The sequence below is a fragment of the Oncorhynchus keta genome, chromosome 5 (genome assembly GCF_023373465.1).
Source record: "Oncorhynchus keta strain PuntledgeMale-10-30-2019 chromosome 5, Oket_V2, whole genome shotgun sequence".
NCBI classification, from domain to species: Eukaryota; Metazoa; Chordata; class Actinopteri; order Salmoniformes; family Salmonidae; genus Oncorhynchus; species Oncorhynchus keta.
In genome coordinates, this window is record NC_068425.1 from 36,981,040 (window position 1) to 36,999,176 (window position 18,137).

At 48.2% G+C, this 18,137-nt stretch overlaps 1 protein-coding gene across 1 annotated transcript in view; it reads left to right on the forward strand.

Moving 5' to 3' along the window:
• Positions 1-18,137, forward strand: part of LOC127930253 (casein kinase I-like) — a 78,240-nt gene that overhangs the window by 28,078 nt on the left and 32,025 nt on the right. The window contains 3 exon segments of the mRNA XM_052519812.1: positions 5,326-5,474; positions 12,823-13,051; positions 14,231-14,401. Of these exon segments, the coding sequence (XP_052375772.1) occupies positions 5,326-5,474; positions 12,823-13,051; positions 14,231-14,401 (549 nt within the window).

Here is an 18,137-nt window from a genome sequence, read left to right on the forward strand (position 1 = left end):
GGTTGGTGACAGAAGCACCAGATCATCAGCAAACAGCAGACATTTGACTTCGGATTCTAGCAGGGGAGGCCGGGTGCTGCAGACTTTTCTAGTGCCCGCGCCAGTTCGTTGATATATATGTTGAAGAGGGTGGGGCTTAAGCTGCATCCCTGTCTAACCCCACGACCCTGTGTGAAGAAATGTGTGTGTTTTTGCCAATTTTAACCGCACACTTGTTGTTTGTGTACATGGATTTTATAATGTCATATGTTTTACCCCCAACACCACTTTCCATCAGTTTGTATAGCAGACCCTCATGCCAAATTGAGTCGAAGGTTTTTTGAAATCAACAAAGCATGAGAAGACTTTGCCTTTGTTTTGGTTTGTTTGGTTGTCAATTAAGGTGTGCAGGGTGAATACATGGTCTGTTGTACGGTAATTTGGTAAAAAGCCAATTTGACATTTGCTCAGTACATTGTTTTCATTGAGGAAATGTACGAGTCTGCTGTTAATAATAATGCAGAGGATTTTCCCAAGGTTACTGTTGACACATATTCCACGGTAGTTATTGGGGTCAAATTTGTCTCCACTTTTGTGGATTGGGGTGATCAGTCCTTGGTTCCAAATATTGGGGAAGATGCCAGAGCTAAGTATGATGTTAAAGAGTTTTAGTATAGCCAGTTGGAATTTGTTGTCTGTATATTTGATCATTTCATTGAGGATACCATCGACACCACAGGCCTTTTTGGGTTGGAGGGTTTTTATTTTGTCCTGTAACTCATTCAATGTAATTGGAGAATCCAGTGGGTTCTGGTAGTCTTTAATAGTTGATTCTAAGATCTGTAGTTGATCATGTATATGTTTTTGCTCTTTGTTCTTTGTTATAGAACCAAAAAGATTGGAGAAGTGGTTTACCCAGACATCTCCATTTTGGATAGATAATTCTTCGTGTTGTTGTTTGTTTAGTGTTTTCCAGTTTTCCCAGAAGTGGTTAGAGTCTATGGATTCTTCAATTGCATTGAGCTGATTTCTGACATGCTGTTCCTTCTTTTTCCGTAGTGTGTTTCTGTATTGTTTTAGTGATTCACCATAGTGAAGGCGTAGACTCAGGTTTTCCGGGTCTCTATGTTTTTGGTTGGACAGGTTTCTCAATTTCTTTCTTAGATTTTTGCATTCCTCATCAAACCATTTGTCATTATTGTTAATTTTCTTCGGTTTTCTATTTGAGATTTTTAGATTTGATAGGGAAGCTGAGAGGTCAAATATACTGTTAAGATTTTCTACTGCCAAGTTTACACCTTCACTATTACAGTGGAACGTTTTACCCAGGAAATTGTCTAAAAGGGATTGAATTTGTTGTTGCCTAATTGTTTTTGGTAGGTTTCCAAACTGCATTCCTTCCACCTATAGCATTTCTTAATGTTACTCAGTTCCTTTGGCTTTGATGCCTCGTGGTTGAGTATTGCTCTGTTTAAGTAGACTGTGATTTTGCTGTGGTCTGATAGGGGTGTTAGTGGACTGACTGTGAACGCTCTGAGAGATTCTGGGTTGAGGTCAGTGATAAAGTAGTCTACAGTACTACTGCCAAGAGATGAGCTATAGGTGTATCTACCATAGGAGTCCCCTCGAAGCCTACCGTTGACTATGTACATACCCAGCGTGCGACAGAGCTGCAGGAGTTGTGACCCGTTTTTGTTGGTTATGTTGTCATAGTTGTGCCTAGGGGGGCATATGTGGGAGGGGATGCTGTCACCTCCAGGCAGATGTTTGTCCCCCTGTGTGCTGAGGGTGTCAGGTTCTTGTCCGGTTCTGGCATTTAGGTCGCCACAGACTAGTACATGTCCCTGGGCCTGGAAATGATTGATTTCGCCCTCCAGGATGGAGAAGCTGTCTTCATTAAAATATGGGGATTCTAGTGGGGGGATATAGGTAGCACACAGGAGGACATTTTTCTCTGTTAGGATAATTTCCTTTTGAATTTCTAGCCAAATGTAGAATGTTCCTGTTTTGATTAATTTAATGGAGTGAGTTAGGTCTGCTCTATACCAAATTAGCATACCCCCTGAGTCCCTTCCCTGTTTCACACCTGGTAGTTTGGTGGATGGGACTACCAGCTCTCTGTAACCTAGAGGGCAACCAGTGGGTCCGTCTCCTCTATACCAGGTTTCTTGCAGGATGACAATGTCTGTGTTACCGATTTCTTTGGTGAAGTCCGGGTTTCTGCTCTTTAGGCCAAAGGCAGATGACCTCAGGCCTTGGATATTCCAGGATGATATAGTGAAGGCTTTTGTTCCATAGAATGTCCAATGTTGTTGGTCGTGTGGTTTGGCCTCAGGCCAGTAAGTGTGAGCAGAGCCTGCTGAGCATCTGGTACATGCTATTGGCTTGGGCGAGTGTGAGAGTGGGGGTTGGGACTGTTTGCCCGCTCACTACCTGGGCGTATGTGTGGCTTCCATGTTGAGGCCCTCTTTGCGGGGTGGGGTGCATGGGGTGGGCAGGAGTGGCATAGGTCTGATCTGAGGGGGCCTAAATGGGGTGTGGGCATGGTTGACGTGGGGGGTGTTGATTGGTTGGGGTGGGGGTGTGGATGTGTCTGGGTGTACTGTGGTCTGGATGTAATTCCTCTTGGCGTGGGTCCTCTATGTGTAGGTCCAGGGGGTCCTGCAGGTCTGGGAGGGTGTCTCGCTGGTCTGGGTGGAGAGTCTATTGATCTGTTGCTCCTGTGTGAAGTGTTGGGGATACGTTTGAGAGCGATGTCCTTTAGGGTCCTGGCAAAGGTGGGCACTGCTGCCTTGTAGAGGTGGACCTGGTCATAGAGGCTGTTCAAGTCCAGGGTGGAGTGGTGGGCCAGGAAAACATTTGGTTTTGAGGCACAGTCACGGGAAATACTTGCGTTTACCCGCTGTATTGTGGCAGGGTGGAAGTCTTTTCGTGGTAGCAGGGTGGAGATAACCACTTGTGCGTTGGGGAAAGTAGAAGAAGCCTTTTCAATCACTCCCTTCAGTGCTGTTGCCACCCTTTCCTGCTGTGCTCTCAGGTCGTTTGTGCCTGTGTGTATTATTATGTGGCTGGGTGAACCTAGTTGGTCCTCAGACAGAAGGTCGAGGGCACGCTGGGTGTTTGGACACCAGAGTTTAGACACACTATGTTTGGGAAAAAGTTTTTTTCTTCTATATATTTCCCATTTGAGTCCATAAGTAGTACAATCTGTGTCTTGTGTTTGTCCTCAGTGGGTGTGAGGGGTTGTCAGAAGGGCTATCAGGGTGGCTGACAGGGGGTGCTCGGAGGGGGTGAGAGCCGCTGGGCTTGTGGTTCTTCATTTGTCTGTTCTGCTGTGGTGTCGACTCTATGGTCAGGGTCTGGTGTGGACTGTTCTGCTGTGGTGTCGAAACTTTTGTCAGGTGCTGGGGTGGGCTGTTCTGCTGGCTTCTCTGTGGGGGTGGCCACCTCTCTAGTGGGTTGTTCTCTGTCACACGCCGTCCCCCTCAACCTCTCCTCCGTCCCCCTCAACCTCTCCTCCGTCCCCCTCACCCTCTCCTCCATCCCCTCAACCTCTCCTCCACCAGCAGTCCGATCCTCTCCTCTAATGCTCTGTTCTTCTCCTGATTCTGCTCTTTCTCCTGTTGAAGTTGTCTCACCACAGTCCAGAGTGCAGATATGTCTCTGTCCACCTCCAGCTCTCCGGGTCTGGTTAAGGGGGTGTTGTTGTGCTGGACTGTTGTCTGGGTCTGTGCTGACTGAAGTGTAATCACCTGCTGTTCCAGCTCCACCTGTCTTACCTCCAGCTGGGTGAATTTGTCCTTCATTTCAATGAGGGAGTGGTAGTCCGTGCTGGGAGGTTGACTCTCCGCTGGGGGTTGCTCGTCTGTGGTGTTACATAATGAAGAGCTCTGGTTTGACCCGCTCGGGGTGGGGGTATCTTTATCAAGGGAGAGCTTCTCCTGTTGGGCTAATTCTTTGATTAGGTGAAAGTCCAGCTGAAGCTGTTTGTGGTTACTTTGTACGATCACTGTTCCGGACTTATAGATATTTATATTACATGACTCAGAGTCCTCGTTATCAAGTATTCTGAGTTTCCACCCCTCGGTAATCCCCGCTCTCGTAACAGAGGGGTAGTGTGCTAATATAGCACTGTGCCATGCCCGGGGATGGTTTGTGTGGAAGATAAGGTTGCTGATGTTCCCATTTTTGTAATAGTCAGCAAAAAGTGTCTCTTGATTTTCCATAAGGAGCTTCATTTTGTAATCTTTTCTTGACTTCTCATTCTTTACATGCACAGGGTACTGTATTTTAATTGCCTCTGAACAGCGGGAGGGAGCTTCTAAGGCCTCTCCATTTGGTTGGGGTAGACTGTGTGACTCTCCTGCCATTGTTGGGCTAATGGGCTTTGACACCTCTCACTTGACACGTCAGTGCTAGTTGAAGCTGTATCAAGCTTGGCAGAATTATGTTAGAATTCAGTCCTTATAAAGTAATGTTGTGTATTTTTCTTCTTGGCTTTTGGAAATAAGATATAGGTTCAGCCTAAGCATTACTCACTCAGTTCCAGGTTGGATGGTGTTTTCAGGTTTCTGTTGTTTTCCAGAGAATTTGCTGTATAGAGTAAAAATCCTTGGAAGTTGTGAACCTTCCAGGTGATTCCGTAATTCCGTCCAAAATCAGGTTGTAGGTTTTAAGTTTTGATTTGAAGTAGGGGTTATGTTGTAGAGGGTAAAATCCAGTATGTGTTCCAGACAAAAATCTAAGTTTATCTGACTCTTAATCTATCTTTTTTAAAGAAAATGCTGAAAAATGCAGGAGCTGATCTGAACCTGACCTCTCTCTCTCTCTCCTCCTCTCTCTCTGTCTCTCTCTCTCTCTCTGTCTCTCTCTCTCTGCCTCTGTCTCTCTCTCTCTCTGTCTCTCTCTGTCTCTGTCTCTCTCTCTCTCTCTGTCTCTCTCTGTCTCTCTCTGTCTCTCTCTGTCTCTCTCTCTCTCTCTCTCTCTCTGTCTCTCTCTCTCTGCCTCTGTCTCTCTCTCTCTCTCTGTCTCTCTCTCTCTCTGCCTCTGTCTCTCTCTCTCTCTGTCTCTCTCTGTCTCTGTCTCTCTCTCTCTCTCTCTCTCTCTGTCTCTCTCTGTCTCTCTCTCTCTCTCTCTCTCTCTCTCTCTCTGTCTCTCTCTGTCTCTCTCTGTCTCTCTCTGTCTCTCTCTGTCTCTCTCTGCCTCTCTCTCTCTCTCTCTCTCTCTCTCTCTCTCTCTGTCTCTCTCTCTCTCTGTCTCTCTCTCTCTCTCTCTCTCTCTCTCTCTCTCTCTCTCTCTCTCTCTCTCTCTCTCTCTCTGTCTCTCTCCTGTCTGTCTCCCCTACAGTGGGTATCCCAACGATAAAGTGGTGTGGGGCGGAGGGCGACTACAACGTGATGGTGATGGAGCTGTTAGGACCTAGTCTGGAAGACCTGTTCAACTTCTGCTCCCGCAAGTTCAGCCTCAAGACTGTCCTGCTGCTGGCTGACCAGATGGTGAGAGACTGGCGTGTGTGTGTGAGCACCGAGGCAGGGCGCGTGCCAACCTGGGGGTATGGGACCACCTTCAGGAGGCCACTATAACGGGGGCTACCCCCATTCTGAATGACACTGGCCAACACCCCCATCCTGAATGACACTGGCCAACACCCCCATCCTGAATGACACTGGCCAACACCCCCATCCTGAATGACACTGGCCAACACCCCCATTCTGAATGACACTGGCCAACACCCCCATCCTGAATGACACTGGCCAACACCCCCATCCTGAATGACACTGGCCAACACCCCCATCCTGAATGACACTGGCCAACACCCCCATCCTGAATGACACTGGCCAACACCCCCATCCTGAATGACACTGGCCAACACCCCCATCCTGAATGACACTGGCCAACACCCCCATCCTGAATGACACTGGCCAACACCCCCATCCTGAATGACACTGGCCAACACCCCATCCTGAATGACACTGGCCAACACCCCATCCTGAATGACACTGGCCAACACCCCCATTCTGAATGACACTGGCCAACACCCCATCCTGAATGACACTGGCCAACACCCCATTCTGAATGACACTGGCCAACACCCCCATTCTGAATGACACTGGCCAACACCCCATTCTGAATGACACTGGCCAACACCCCCATCCTGAATGACACTGGCCAACACCCCCATCCTGAATGACACTGGCCAACACCCCCATCCTGAATGACACTGGCCAACACCCCCATTCTGAATGACACTGGCCAACACCCCATCCTGAATGACACTGGCCAACACCCCCATTCTGAATGACACTGGCCAACACCCCCATTCTGAATGACACTGGCCAACACCCCCATTCTGAATGACACTGGCCAACACCCCCATCCCGAATGACACTGGCCAACACCCCCATCCCGAATGACACTGGCCAACACCCCCATCCCGAATGACACTGGCCAACACCCCCATCCCGAATGACACTGGCCAACACCCCCATCCCGAATGACACTGGCCAACACCCCCATCCTGAATGACACTGGCCAACACCCCCATCCTGAATGACACTGGCCAACACCCCCATTCTGAATGACACTGGCCAACACCCCCATCCTGAATGACACTGGCCAACACCCCCACCCTGAATGACACTGGCCAACACCCCCATCCTGAATGACACTGGCCAACACCCCCATCCTGAATGACACTGGCCAACACCCCCATTCTGAATGACACTGGCCAACACCCCATTCTGAATGACACTGGCCAACACCCCCATCCTGAATGACACTGGCCAACACCCCATCCTGAATGACACTGGCCAACACCCCATCCTGAATGACACTGGCCAACACCCCATCCTGAATGACACTGGCCAACACCCCATTCTGAATGACACTGGCCAACACCCCCATTCTGAATGACACTGGCCAACACCCCCATTCTGAATGACACTGGCCAACACCCCCATTCTGAATGACACTGGCCAACACCCCATTCTGAATGACACTGGCCAACACCCCATCCCGAATGACACTGGCCAACACCCCCATCCCGAATGACACTGGCCAACACCCCATCCCGAATGACACTGGCCAACACCCCATCCCGAATGACACTGGCCAACACCCCCATCCCGAATGACACTGGCCAACACCCCCATCCTGAATGACACTGGCCAACACCCCCATCCTGAATGACACTGGCCAACACCCCCATTCTGAATGACACTGGCCAACACCCCATTCTGAATGACACTGACCAACACCCCCATCCTGAATGACACTGGCCAACACCCCCACCCTGAATGACACTGGCCAACACCCCCATTTTGAATGACACTGGCCAACACCCCATTCTGAATGACACTGGCCAACACCCCATTCTGAATGACACTGGCCAACACCCCCATTCTGAATGACACTGGCCAACACCCCATCCTGAATGACACTGGCCAACACCCCCATCCTGAATGACACTGGCCAACACCCCCATTTTGAATGACACTGGCCAACACCCCCATTCTGAATGACACTGGCCAACACCCCCATCCCGAATGACACTGGCCAACACCCCCATCCTGAATGACACTGGCCAACACCCCATCCTGAATGACACTGGCCAACACCCCATCCTGAATGACACTGGCCAACACCCCCATCCTGAATGACACTGGCCAACGCCCCCATCCTGAATGACACTGGCCAACGCCCCCATCCTGAATGACACTGGCCAACGCCCCCATCCTGAATGACACTGGCCAACGCCCCCATCCTGAATGACACTGGCCAACGCCCCATCCTGAATGACACTGGCCAACCCCCATCCTGAATGACACTGGCCAACGCCCCCATCCCGAATGACACTGGCCAACGCCCCCATCCCGAATGACACTGGCCAACGCCCCATCCCGAATGACACTGGCCAACGCCCCCATCCTGAATGACACTGGCCAACACCCCCATCCTGAATGACACTGGCCAACACCCCCATCCTGAATGACACTGGCCAACACCCCCATCCTGAATGACACTGGCCAACACCCCCATCCTGAATGACACTGGCCAACACCCCCATCCTGAATGACACTGGCCAACACCCCCATCCTGAATGACACTGGTCATCTCTTAACTCTGCCTCCATTGTGAATGTTAGGAAGCCTTGTCCCACTGTGACCATGCAGCCCCTCAGGCTTCACCCATACCCATGGATTCACCCATACCCATGGATTCACCCATACCCATCGATTCACCCATACCAATCGATTCACCCATACCCATCGATTCATCCATACCCATCGATTCACCCATACCCATCGATTCACCCACACCCATCGATTCACCCACACCCATCGATTCACCCACACCCATCGATTCACCCACACCCATCGATTCACCCATACCCATCGATTCACCCATACCCATCGATTCACCCATACCCATCGATTCACCCATACCCATCGATACACCCATCGATTCACCCATACCCATCGATTCACCCACACCCATCGATTCACCCACACCCATCGATTCACCCACACCCATCGATTCACCCACACCCATCGATTCACCCATACCCATCGATACACCCATCGATTCACCCATACCCATCGATTCACCCATACCCATCGATTCACCCATACCCATCGATTCACCCATACCCATCGATTCACCCATACCCATCGATTCACCCATACCCATCGATTCACCCACACCCAGTTTTGACTCGGAGAGCTTCTCTTCTTCTCCTGCTCCAACCATGCAGTCATCTACCACCACACTATCAATTAGAGGGGGAGATCTATATAGCACAATGTTGAATTTCACCCCCGTCTCATAATGGAATGGTTTAGACCGTTTGGAAGTTTTGACTCGGAGAGCTTCTCTTCTTCTCCTGCTCCAACCATGCAGTGAGGTCGCTGTCCTCCTGTTCTCCTGTTCTCCTTGTTTCAAGCAAAACTAACAAAACCATTGGCGATGGTGAACCTGATCGATCTACATACAGATGTAGTGTAAATATATAGGACCGTTGTCATTTCTACCCGTCCAGGGGTTTCTAATGCTGAGATGCGTATGGAGAAACCCCTGCCCTGGAGCTAGATACGTATGGAATCATCTCGAAAAGGAGAGATCACATCCCGATTAGCAATGTTGTGTTTATACTACCAGGTGTCCTCCAGGTGTTTATACTACCAGGTGTCCTCCAGGTGTTTAGACTACCAGGTGTCCTCCAGGTGTTTAGACTACCAGGTGTCCTCCAGGTGTTTATACTACCAGGTGTCCTCCAGGTGTTTAGACTACCAGGTGTCCTCCAGGTGTTTATACTACCAGGTGTCCTCCAGGTGTTTAGACTGCCAGGTGTCCTCCAGGTGTTTAGACTACCAGGTGTCCTCCAGGTGTTTAGACTGCCAGGTGTCCTCCAGGTGTTTAGACTACCAGGTGTCCTCCAGGTGTTTAGACTACCAGGTGTCCTCCAGGTGTTTATACTACCAGGTGTCCTCCAGGTGTTTAGACTACTAGGTGTCCTCTAGGTGTTTATACTACCAGGTGTCCTCCAGCTTTTAGACTGCCAGGTGTCCTCCAGCTTTTTAGACTGCCAGGTGTCCTCCAGGTGTTTAGACTACCAGGTGTCCTCCAGGTGTTTATACAACTAGGTGTCCTCCAGGTGTTTAGACTACCAGGTGTTTAGACTACCAGGTGTTTAGACTACCAGGTGTTTATACTACCAGGTGTTTATACTACCAGGTGTCCTCCAAGTGTTTAGACTACCAGGTGTCCTCCAGGTGTTTAGACTACCAGGTGTCCTCCAGGTGTTTAGACTACCAGGTGTCCTCCAGGTGTTTAGACTACCAGGTGTCCTCCAGGTGTTTAGACTACCAGGTGTCCTCCGGGTGTTTAGACTACCAGGTGTCTTCCGGGTGTTTAGACTACCAGGTGTCCTCCAAGTGTTTAGACTACCAGGTGTCCTCCAGGTGTTTAGACTACCAGGTGTCCTCCAGGTGTTTAGACTACCAGGTGTCCTCCAGGTGTTTAGACTACCAGGTGTCCTCCAGGTGTTTATACTACCAGGTGTCCTCCAGGTGTTTATACTACCAGGTGTCCTCCAGGTGTTTATACTACCAGGTGTCCTCCAGGTGTTTATACTACCAGGTGTTTAGACTACCAGGTGTTTAGACTACCAGGTGTTTAGACTACCAGGTGTTTAGACTACCAGGTGTTTAGACTACCAGGTGTCCTCCAGGTGTTTAGACTACCAGGTGTTTAGACTACCAGGTGTTTAGACTACCAGGTGTCCTCCAGGTGTTTAGACTACCAGGTGTTTAGACTACCAGGTGTCCTCCAGGTGTTTATACTACCAGGTGTTTATACTACCAGGTGTTTATACTACCAGGTGTCCTCCAGGTGTTTATACTACCAGGTGTTTATACTACCAGGTGTCTTCCAGGTGTTTATACTACCAGGTGTTTATACTACCAGGCGTTTAGACTACCAGGTGTCCTCCAGGTGTTTATACTACCAGGTGTTTATACTACCAGGTGTTTATACTACCAGGTGTCCTCCAGGTGTTTATACTACCAGGTGTCCTCCAGGTGTTTATACTACCAGGTGTCCTCCAGGTGTTTAGACTACCAGGTGTCCTCCAGGTGTTTATACTACCAGGTGTCCTCCAGGTGTTTAGACTACCAGGTGTTTATACTACCAGGTGTTTATACTACCAGGTGTTTATACTACCAGGTGTCCTCCAGGTGTTTATGCTACCAGGTGTCCTCCAGGTGTTTATACTACCAGGTGTCCTCCAGGTGTCTATACTACCAGGCGTTTAGACTACCAGGTGTCCTCCAGGTGTTTATACTACCAGGTGTCCTCCAGGTGTTTAGACTTCCAGGTGTTTATACTACCAGGTGTTTATACTACCAGGTGTCCTCCAGGTGTTTATGCTACCAGGTGTCCTCCAGGTGTTTATACTACCAGGTGTCCTCCAGGTGTCTATACTACCAGGTGTCCTCCAGGTATTTAGACTACCAGGTGTCCTCCAGGTGTTTATACTACCAGGTGTCCTCCAGGTGTTTAGACTACCAGGTGTCCTCCAGGTGTTTAGACTACCAGGTGTCCTCCAGGTGTTTAGACTACCAGGTGTCCTCCAGGTGTTTAGACTACCAGGTGTCCTCCAGGTGTTTAGACTACCAGGTGTCCTCCAGGTGTTTAGACTACCAGGTGTCCTCCAGGTGTTTAGACTACCAGGTGTCCTCCAGGTGTTTAGACTACCAGGTGTCCTCCAGGTGTTTAGACTACCAGGTGTCCTCCGGGTGTTTAGACTACCAGGTGTCTTCCGGGTGTTTAGACTACCAGGTGTCCTCCAAGTGTTTAGACTACCAGGTGTCCTCCAGGTGTTTAGACTACCAGGTGTCCTCCAGGTGTTTAGACTACCAGGTGTCCTCCAGGTGTTTAGACTACCAGGTGTCCTCCAGGTGTTTAGACTACCAGGTGTCCTCCAGGTGTTTAGACTACCAGGTGTCCTCCAGGTGTTTAGACTACCAGGTGTCCTCCAGGTGTTTAGACTACCAGGTGTTTAGACTACCAGGTGTTTAGACTACCAGGTGTTTAGACTACCAGGTGTTTAGACTACCAGGTGTTTAGACTACCAGGTGTCCTCCAGGTGTTTAGACTACCAGGTGTTTAGACTACCAGGTGTTTAGACTACCAGGTGTCCTCCAGGTGTTTAGACTACCAGGTGTTTAGACTACCAGGTGTCCTCCAGGTGTTTAGACTACCAGGTGTTTAGACTACCAGGTGTTTAGACTACCAGGTGTCCTCCAGGTGTTTATACTACCAGGTGTTTATACTACCAGGTGTCTTCACTACCAGGTGTCTTCCAGGTGTTTATACTACCAGGTGTTTATACTACCAGGCGTTTAGACTACCAGGTGTCCTCCAGGTGTTTATACTACCAGGTGTTTATACTACCAGGTGTTTATACTACCAGGTGTCCTCCAGGTGTTTATACTACCAGGTGTCCTCCAGGTGTTTATACTACCAGGTGTCCTCCAGGTGTTTAGACTACCAGGTGTCCTCCAGGTGTTTATACTACCAGGTGTCCTCCAGGTGTTTAGACTACCAGGTGTTTATACTACCAGGTGTTTATACTACCAGGTGTTTATACTACCAGGTGTCCTCCAGGTGTTTATGCTACCAGGTGTCCTCCAGGTGTTTATACTACCAGGTGTCCTCCAGGTGTCTATACTACCAGGCGTTTAGACTACCAGGTGTCCTCCAGGTGTTTATACTACCAGGTGTCCTCCAGGTGTTTAGACTTCCAGGTGTTTATACTACCAGGTGTTTATACTACCAGGTGTCCTCCAGGTGTTTATGCTACCAGGTGTCCTCCAGGTGTTTATACTACCAGGTGTCCTCCAGGTGTCTATACTACCAGGTGTCCTCCAGGTGTTTATACTACCAGGTGTCCTCCAGGTGTTTATACTACCAGGTGTCCTCCAGGTGTTTAGACTACCAGGTGTCCTCCAGGTGTTTAGACTACCAGGTGTCCTCCAGGTGTTTAGACTACCAGGTGTCCTCCAGGTGTTTAGACTACCAGGTGTCCTCCAGGTGTTTAGACTACCAGGTGTCCTCCAGGTGTTTAGACTACCAGGTGTCCTCCAGGTGTTTAGACTACCAGGTGTCCTCCAGGTGTTTAGACTACCAGGTGTCCTCCAGGTGTTTAGACTACCAGGTGTCCTTTTTACCATTGACACCCATCATGTATATCCACGTTCTATGTGCATTATTGATGATGCTAACGCAAGCTCTCTCCTCTCCAGGTCAGACTAGCTGTTATTGATCAACCTCTCTCCTCTCCAGATCAGCCGTATAGAGTACATCCACTCTAAGAACTTCATCCACAGAGACGTGAAGCCTGACAACTTCCTGATGGGCCTGGGCAAGAAGGGCAACCTGGTGTACATCATCGACTTTGGCCTGGCCAAGAAGTACCGCGACGCCCGCACACACCAGCACATCCCCTACCGCGAGAACAAGAACCTGACCGGCACCGCGCGCTACGCATCCATCAACACACACCTGGGAATCGGTAGGATATATACACTATATGTACAAAAGTATGTGGACACCCCTTCAAATTAGTGGATTCGGCTATTTCAGCCACACCCTTTGCTGACAGGTGTATAAAATCGAGCACACAGCCATGCGATCTCCATAGACAAACATTGGCAGTAGAATAGCTCAGTGACTTTCAAAGTGGCACCATCATAGGATGCCACCTTGCCAACTAGTCAGTTCATCAAATTTCTGACCTGCTACGTTTACCCCGGTCAACTGTAAGTGCTGTTATTGTGAAGTGGAAACGTCTAGGAGCCACAATGGCTCAACCGTCTCTCCTCTTTCCCTCTCTATCTCCTCTTTCCCTCTCTTTTCTCTCCTCTTTCCCTCTCTTTTCTCTCCTCTTTCCCTCTCTTTTCTCTCCTCTTTCCCTCTCTTTTCTCTCTCTCTCCCTCTCTTCTCTCTCCCTCTCTCTCTCCTCTTTCCCTCTCTTTTCTCTCCTCTTTCCCTCTCTTTTCTCTCTCTCTCCCTCTCTTTTCTCTCTCTCTCTCTCTCTCTCTCCTCTTTCCCTCTCTTTTCTCTCCTCTTTCCCTCTCTTTTCTCTCTCTCTCCCTCTCTTCTCTCTCCCTCTCTCTCTCCTCTTTCCCTCTCTTTTCTCTCCTCTTTCCCTCTCTTTTCTCTCCTCTCTCCCTCTCTTCTCCCTCTCTTCTCCCTCTCTTCTCCCTCTCTTCTCTCTCTCCCTCTCTTCTCTCTCTCCCTCTCTTCTCTCTCTCCCTCTCTTCTCCCTCTCTTCTCTCTCTCCCTCTCTTCTCCCTCTCTTCTCTCCTCTTTCCCTCTCTTTTCTCTCCTCTTTCCTTCTCTTTTCTCTCCTCTCTCTTCTCTCTCTCCCTCTCTTCTCTCTCCCCCTCTCTTCTCTCTCCCCCTCTCTTCTCTCTCTCCCTCTCTCTCTCCTCTTTCCCTCTCTTTTCTCTCTCTCTCTCCCACTCTTCTCTCTCCCTCTCCTCTCTCTCCCTCTCTTCTCCCTTCTCCCTCTCTTCTCTCTCTCTCTCTCCCTCTCTTTTCTCTCCTCTCTCCCTCTCTTCTCTCTCCCCCTCTCTTCTCTCTCTCCCTCTCTCTCTCCTCTTTCCCTCTCTTTTCTCTCCCTCTCTCCCTCTCTTCTCTCTCTCCCTCTCTTCTCTCTCTCTCTCCCTCTCTTCTCTCTCCTCTACAGAGCAGTCTCGTCGTGATGACCTGGAGTCTCTTGGCTATGTCCTGATGTACTTCAACCTGGGCAGTCTGCCCTGGCAGGGCCTGAAGGCTGCCACTAAGAGACAGAAGTACGAACGCATCAGTGAGAAGAAGATGTCTACCCCCATCGAGGTCCTCTGTAAAGGATATCCATGTGAGTAGACCTGTCTGTGGCTGGAAGTTGATGGGGTTTTCTGAAGTCAAAACAGGTCGTTTTTACATAGTAGATCCTTGTACATATAGTATTTCCACTCCCGGTCTTTGAAAGTGGATAGGGTTAGGAGTTTATCCTGATCATGTGACCTAACCAGGAAGAAAGCTGATCACATTCAGACGATCTGTTTGTAGTGTATGTCTTGGAGACTAGAGGATTCACATTCAGGCATTTTATTCCACATATATATATTATACAACTAGATGTATAAAAAGAGCTGTATCTCGACCCATCCTCTCCTTCCTCCTCTCAGGGGAGTTTACCACGTCCAGTTGTATAATAATTAAAGAGCTGTATCTCGACCCATCCTCTCCTTCCTCCTCTCAGGGGAGTTTACCACGTCCAGTTGTATAATAATTAAAGAGCTGTATCTCGACCCATCCTCTCCTCTCAGGGGAGTTTACCACGTCCAGTTGTATAATAATTAAAGAGCTGTATCTTGACCCATCCTCTCCTTCCTCCTCTCAGTGGAGTTTACCACGTCCAGTTGTATAATAATTAAAGAGCTGTATCTTGACCCATCCTCTCCTCTCAGTGGAGTTTACCACGTCCAGTTGTATAATAATTAAAGAGCTGTATCTTGACCCATCCTCTCCTCTCAGGGGAGTTTACCACGTCCAGTTGTATAATAATTAAAGAGCTGTATCTTGACCCATCCTCTCCTCTCAGGGGAGTTTACCACGTCCAGTTGTATAATAATTAAAGAGCTGTATCTTGACCCATCCTCTCCTTCCTCCTCTCAGTGGAGTTTACCACGTCCAGTTGTATAATAATTAAAGAGCTGTATCTTGACCCATCCTCTCCTCTCAGTGGAGTTTACCACGTCCAGTTGTATAATAATTAAAGAGCTGTATCTTGACCTCTCCTCTCAGGGGAGTTTACCACGTCCAGTTGTATAATAATTAAAGAGCTGTATCCTGACCCATCCTCTCCTCTCAGGGAGTTTACCACGTCCAGTTGTATAATAATTAAAGAGCTGTATCTGACCCATCCTCTCCTCTCAGGGAGTTTACCACGTCCAGTTGTATAATAATTAAAGAGCTGTATCTTGACCCATCCTCTCCTCTCAGGGAGTTTACCACGTCCAGTTGTATAATAATTAAAGAGCTGTATCTTGACCTCTCCTCTCAGGGGAGTTTACCACGTCCAGTTGTATAATAATTAAAGAGCTGTATCTTGACCTCTCCTCTCAGGGGAGTTTACCACGTCCAGTTGTATAATAATTAAAGAGCTGTATCTCGACCCATCCTCTCCTCTCAGTGGAGTTTACCACGTCCAGTTGTATAATAATTAAAGAGCTGTATCTTGACCCATCCTCTCCTCTCAGTGGAGTTTACCACGTCCAGTTGTATAATAATTAAAGAGCTGTATCTCGACCCATCCTCTCCTCTCAGTGGAGTTTACCACGTCCAGTTGTATAATAATTAAAGAGCTGTATCTCCACCCATCCTCTCCTCTCAGTGGAGTTTACCACGTCCAGTTGTATAATAATTAAAGAGCTGTATCTTGACCTCTCCTCTCAGGGGAGTTTACCACGTCCAGTTGTATAATAATTAAAGAGCTGTATCTCCACCCATCCTCTCCTCTCAGTGGAGTTTACCACGTCCAGTTGTATAATAATTAAAGAGCTGTATCTCCACCCATCCTCTCCTCTCAGGGAGTTTACCACGTCCAGTTGTATAATAATTAAAGAGCTGTATCTTGACCCATCCTCTCCTCTCAGTGGAGTTTACCACGTCCAGTTGTATAATAATTAAAGAGCTGTATCTTGACCTCTCCTCTCAGGGAGTTTACCACGTCCAGTTGTATAATAATTAAAGAGCTGTATCTCCACCCATCCTCTCCTCTCAGTGGAGTTTACCACGTCCAGTTGTATAATAATTAAAGAGCTGTATCTTGACCCATCCTCTCCTCTCAGTGGAGTTTACCACGTCCAGTTGTATAATAATTAAAGAGCTGTATCTTGACCTCTCCTCTCAGGGAGTTTACCACGTCCAGTTGTATAATAATTAAAGAGCTGTATCTCGACCCATCCTCTCCTCTCAGGGAGTTTACCACGTCCAGTTGTATAATAATTAAAGAGCTGTATCTCGACCCATCCTCTCCTCTCAGGGGAGTTTACCACGTCCAGTTGTATAATAATTAAAGAGCTGTATCTCCACCCATCCTCTCCTCTCAGGGGAGTTTACCACGTCCAGTTGTATAATAATTAAAGAGCTGTATCTCGACCCATCCTCTCCTCTCAGTGGAGTTTACCACGTCCAGTTGTATAATAATTAAAGAGCTGTATCTTGACCCATCCTCTCCTCTCAGTGGAGTTTACCACGTCCAGTTGTATAATAATTAAAGAGCTGTATCTCCACCCATCCTCTCCTCTCAGTGGAGTTTACCACGTCCAGTTGTATAATAATTAAAGAGCTGTATCTCCACCCATCCTCTCCTCTCAGTGGAGTTTACCACGTCCAGTTGTATAATAATTAAAGAGCTGTATCTTGACCCATCCTCTCCTCTCAGTGGAGTTTACCACGTCCAGTTGTATAATAATTAAAGAGCTGTATCTTGACCCATCCTCTCCTCTCAGGGGAGTTTACCACGTCCAGTTGTATAATAATTAAAGAGCTGTATCTCCACCCATCCTCTCCTCTCAGGGGAGTTTACCACGTCCAGTTGTATAATAATTAAAGAGCTGTATCTCCACCCATCCTCTCCTCTCAGGGGAGTTTACCACGTCCAGTTGTATAATAATTAAAGAGCTGTATCTCGACCCATCCTCTCCTCTCAGGGGAGTTTACCACGTCCAGTTGTATAATAATTAAAGAGCTGTATCTCCACCCATCCTCTCCTCTCAGGGGAGTTTACCACGTCCAGTTGTATAATAATTAAAGAGCTGTATCTCCACCCATCCTCTCCTCTCAGGGAGTTTACCACGTCCAGTTGTATAATAATTAAAGAGCTGTATCTCCACCCATCCTCTCCTTCCTCCTCTCAGGGGAGTTTACCACGTCCAGTTGTATAATAATTAAAGAGCTGTATCTTGACCCATCCTCTCCTCTCAGGGGAGTTTACCACGTCCAGTTGTATAATAATTAAAGAGCTGTATCTTGACCCATCCTCTCCTCTCAGGGGAGTTTACCACGTCCAGTTGTATAATAATTAAAGAGCTGTATCTCGACCCATCCTCTCCTCTCAGGGGAGTTTACCACGTCCAGTTGTATAATAATTAAAGAGCTGTATCTTGACCCATCCTCTCCTTCCTCCTCTCAGGGAGTTTACCACGTCCAGTTGTATAATAATTAAAGAGCTGTATCTTGACCCATCCTCTCCTCTCAGTGGAGTTTACCACGTCCAGTTGTATAATAATTAAAGAGCTGTATCTTGACCCATCCTCTCCTCTCAGTGGAGTTTACCACGTCCAGTTGTATAATAATTAAAGAGCTGTATCTCGACCCATCCTCTCCTCCCTCCTCTCAGTGGAGTTTACCACGTCCAGTTGTATAATAATTAAAGAGCTGTATCTCCACCCATCCTCTCCTCTCAGTGGAGTTTACCACGTCCAGTTGTATAATAATTAAAGAGCTGTATCTCCACCCATCCTCTCCTCTCAGTGGAGTTTACCACGTCCAGTTGTATAATAATTAAAGAGCTGTATCTCGACCCATCCTCTCCTCCCTCCTCT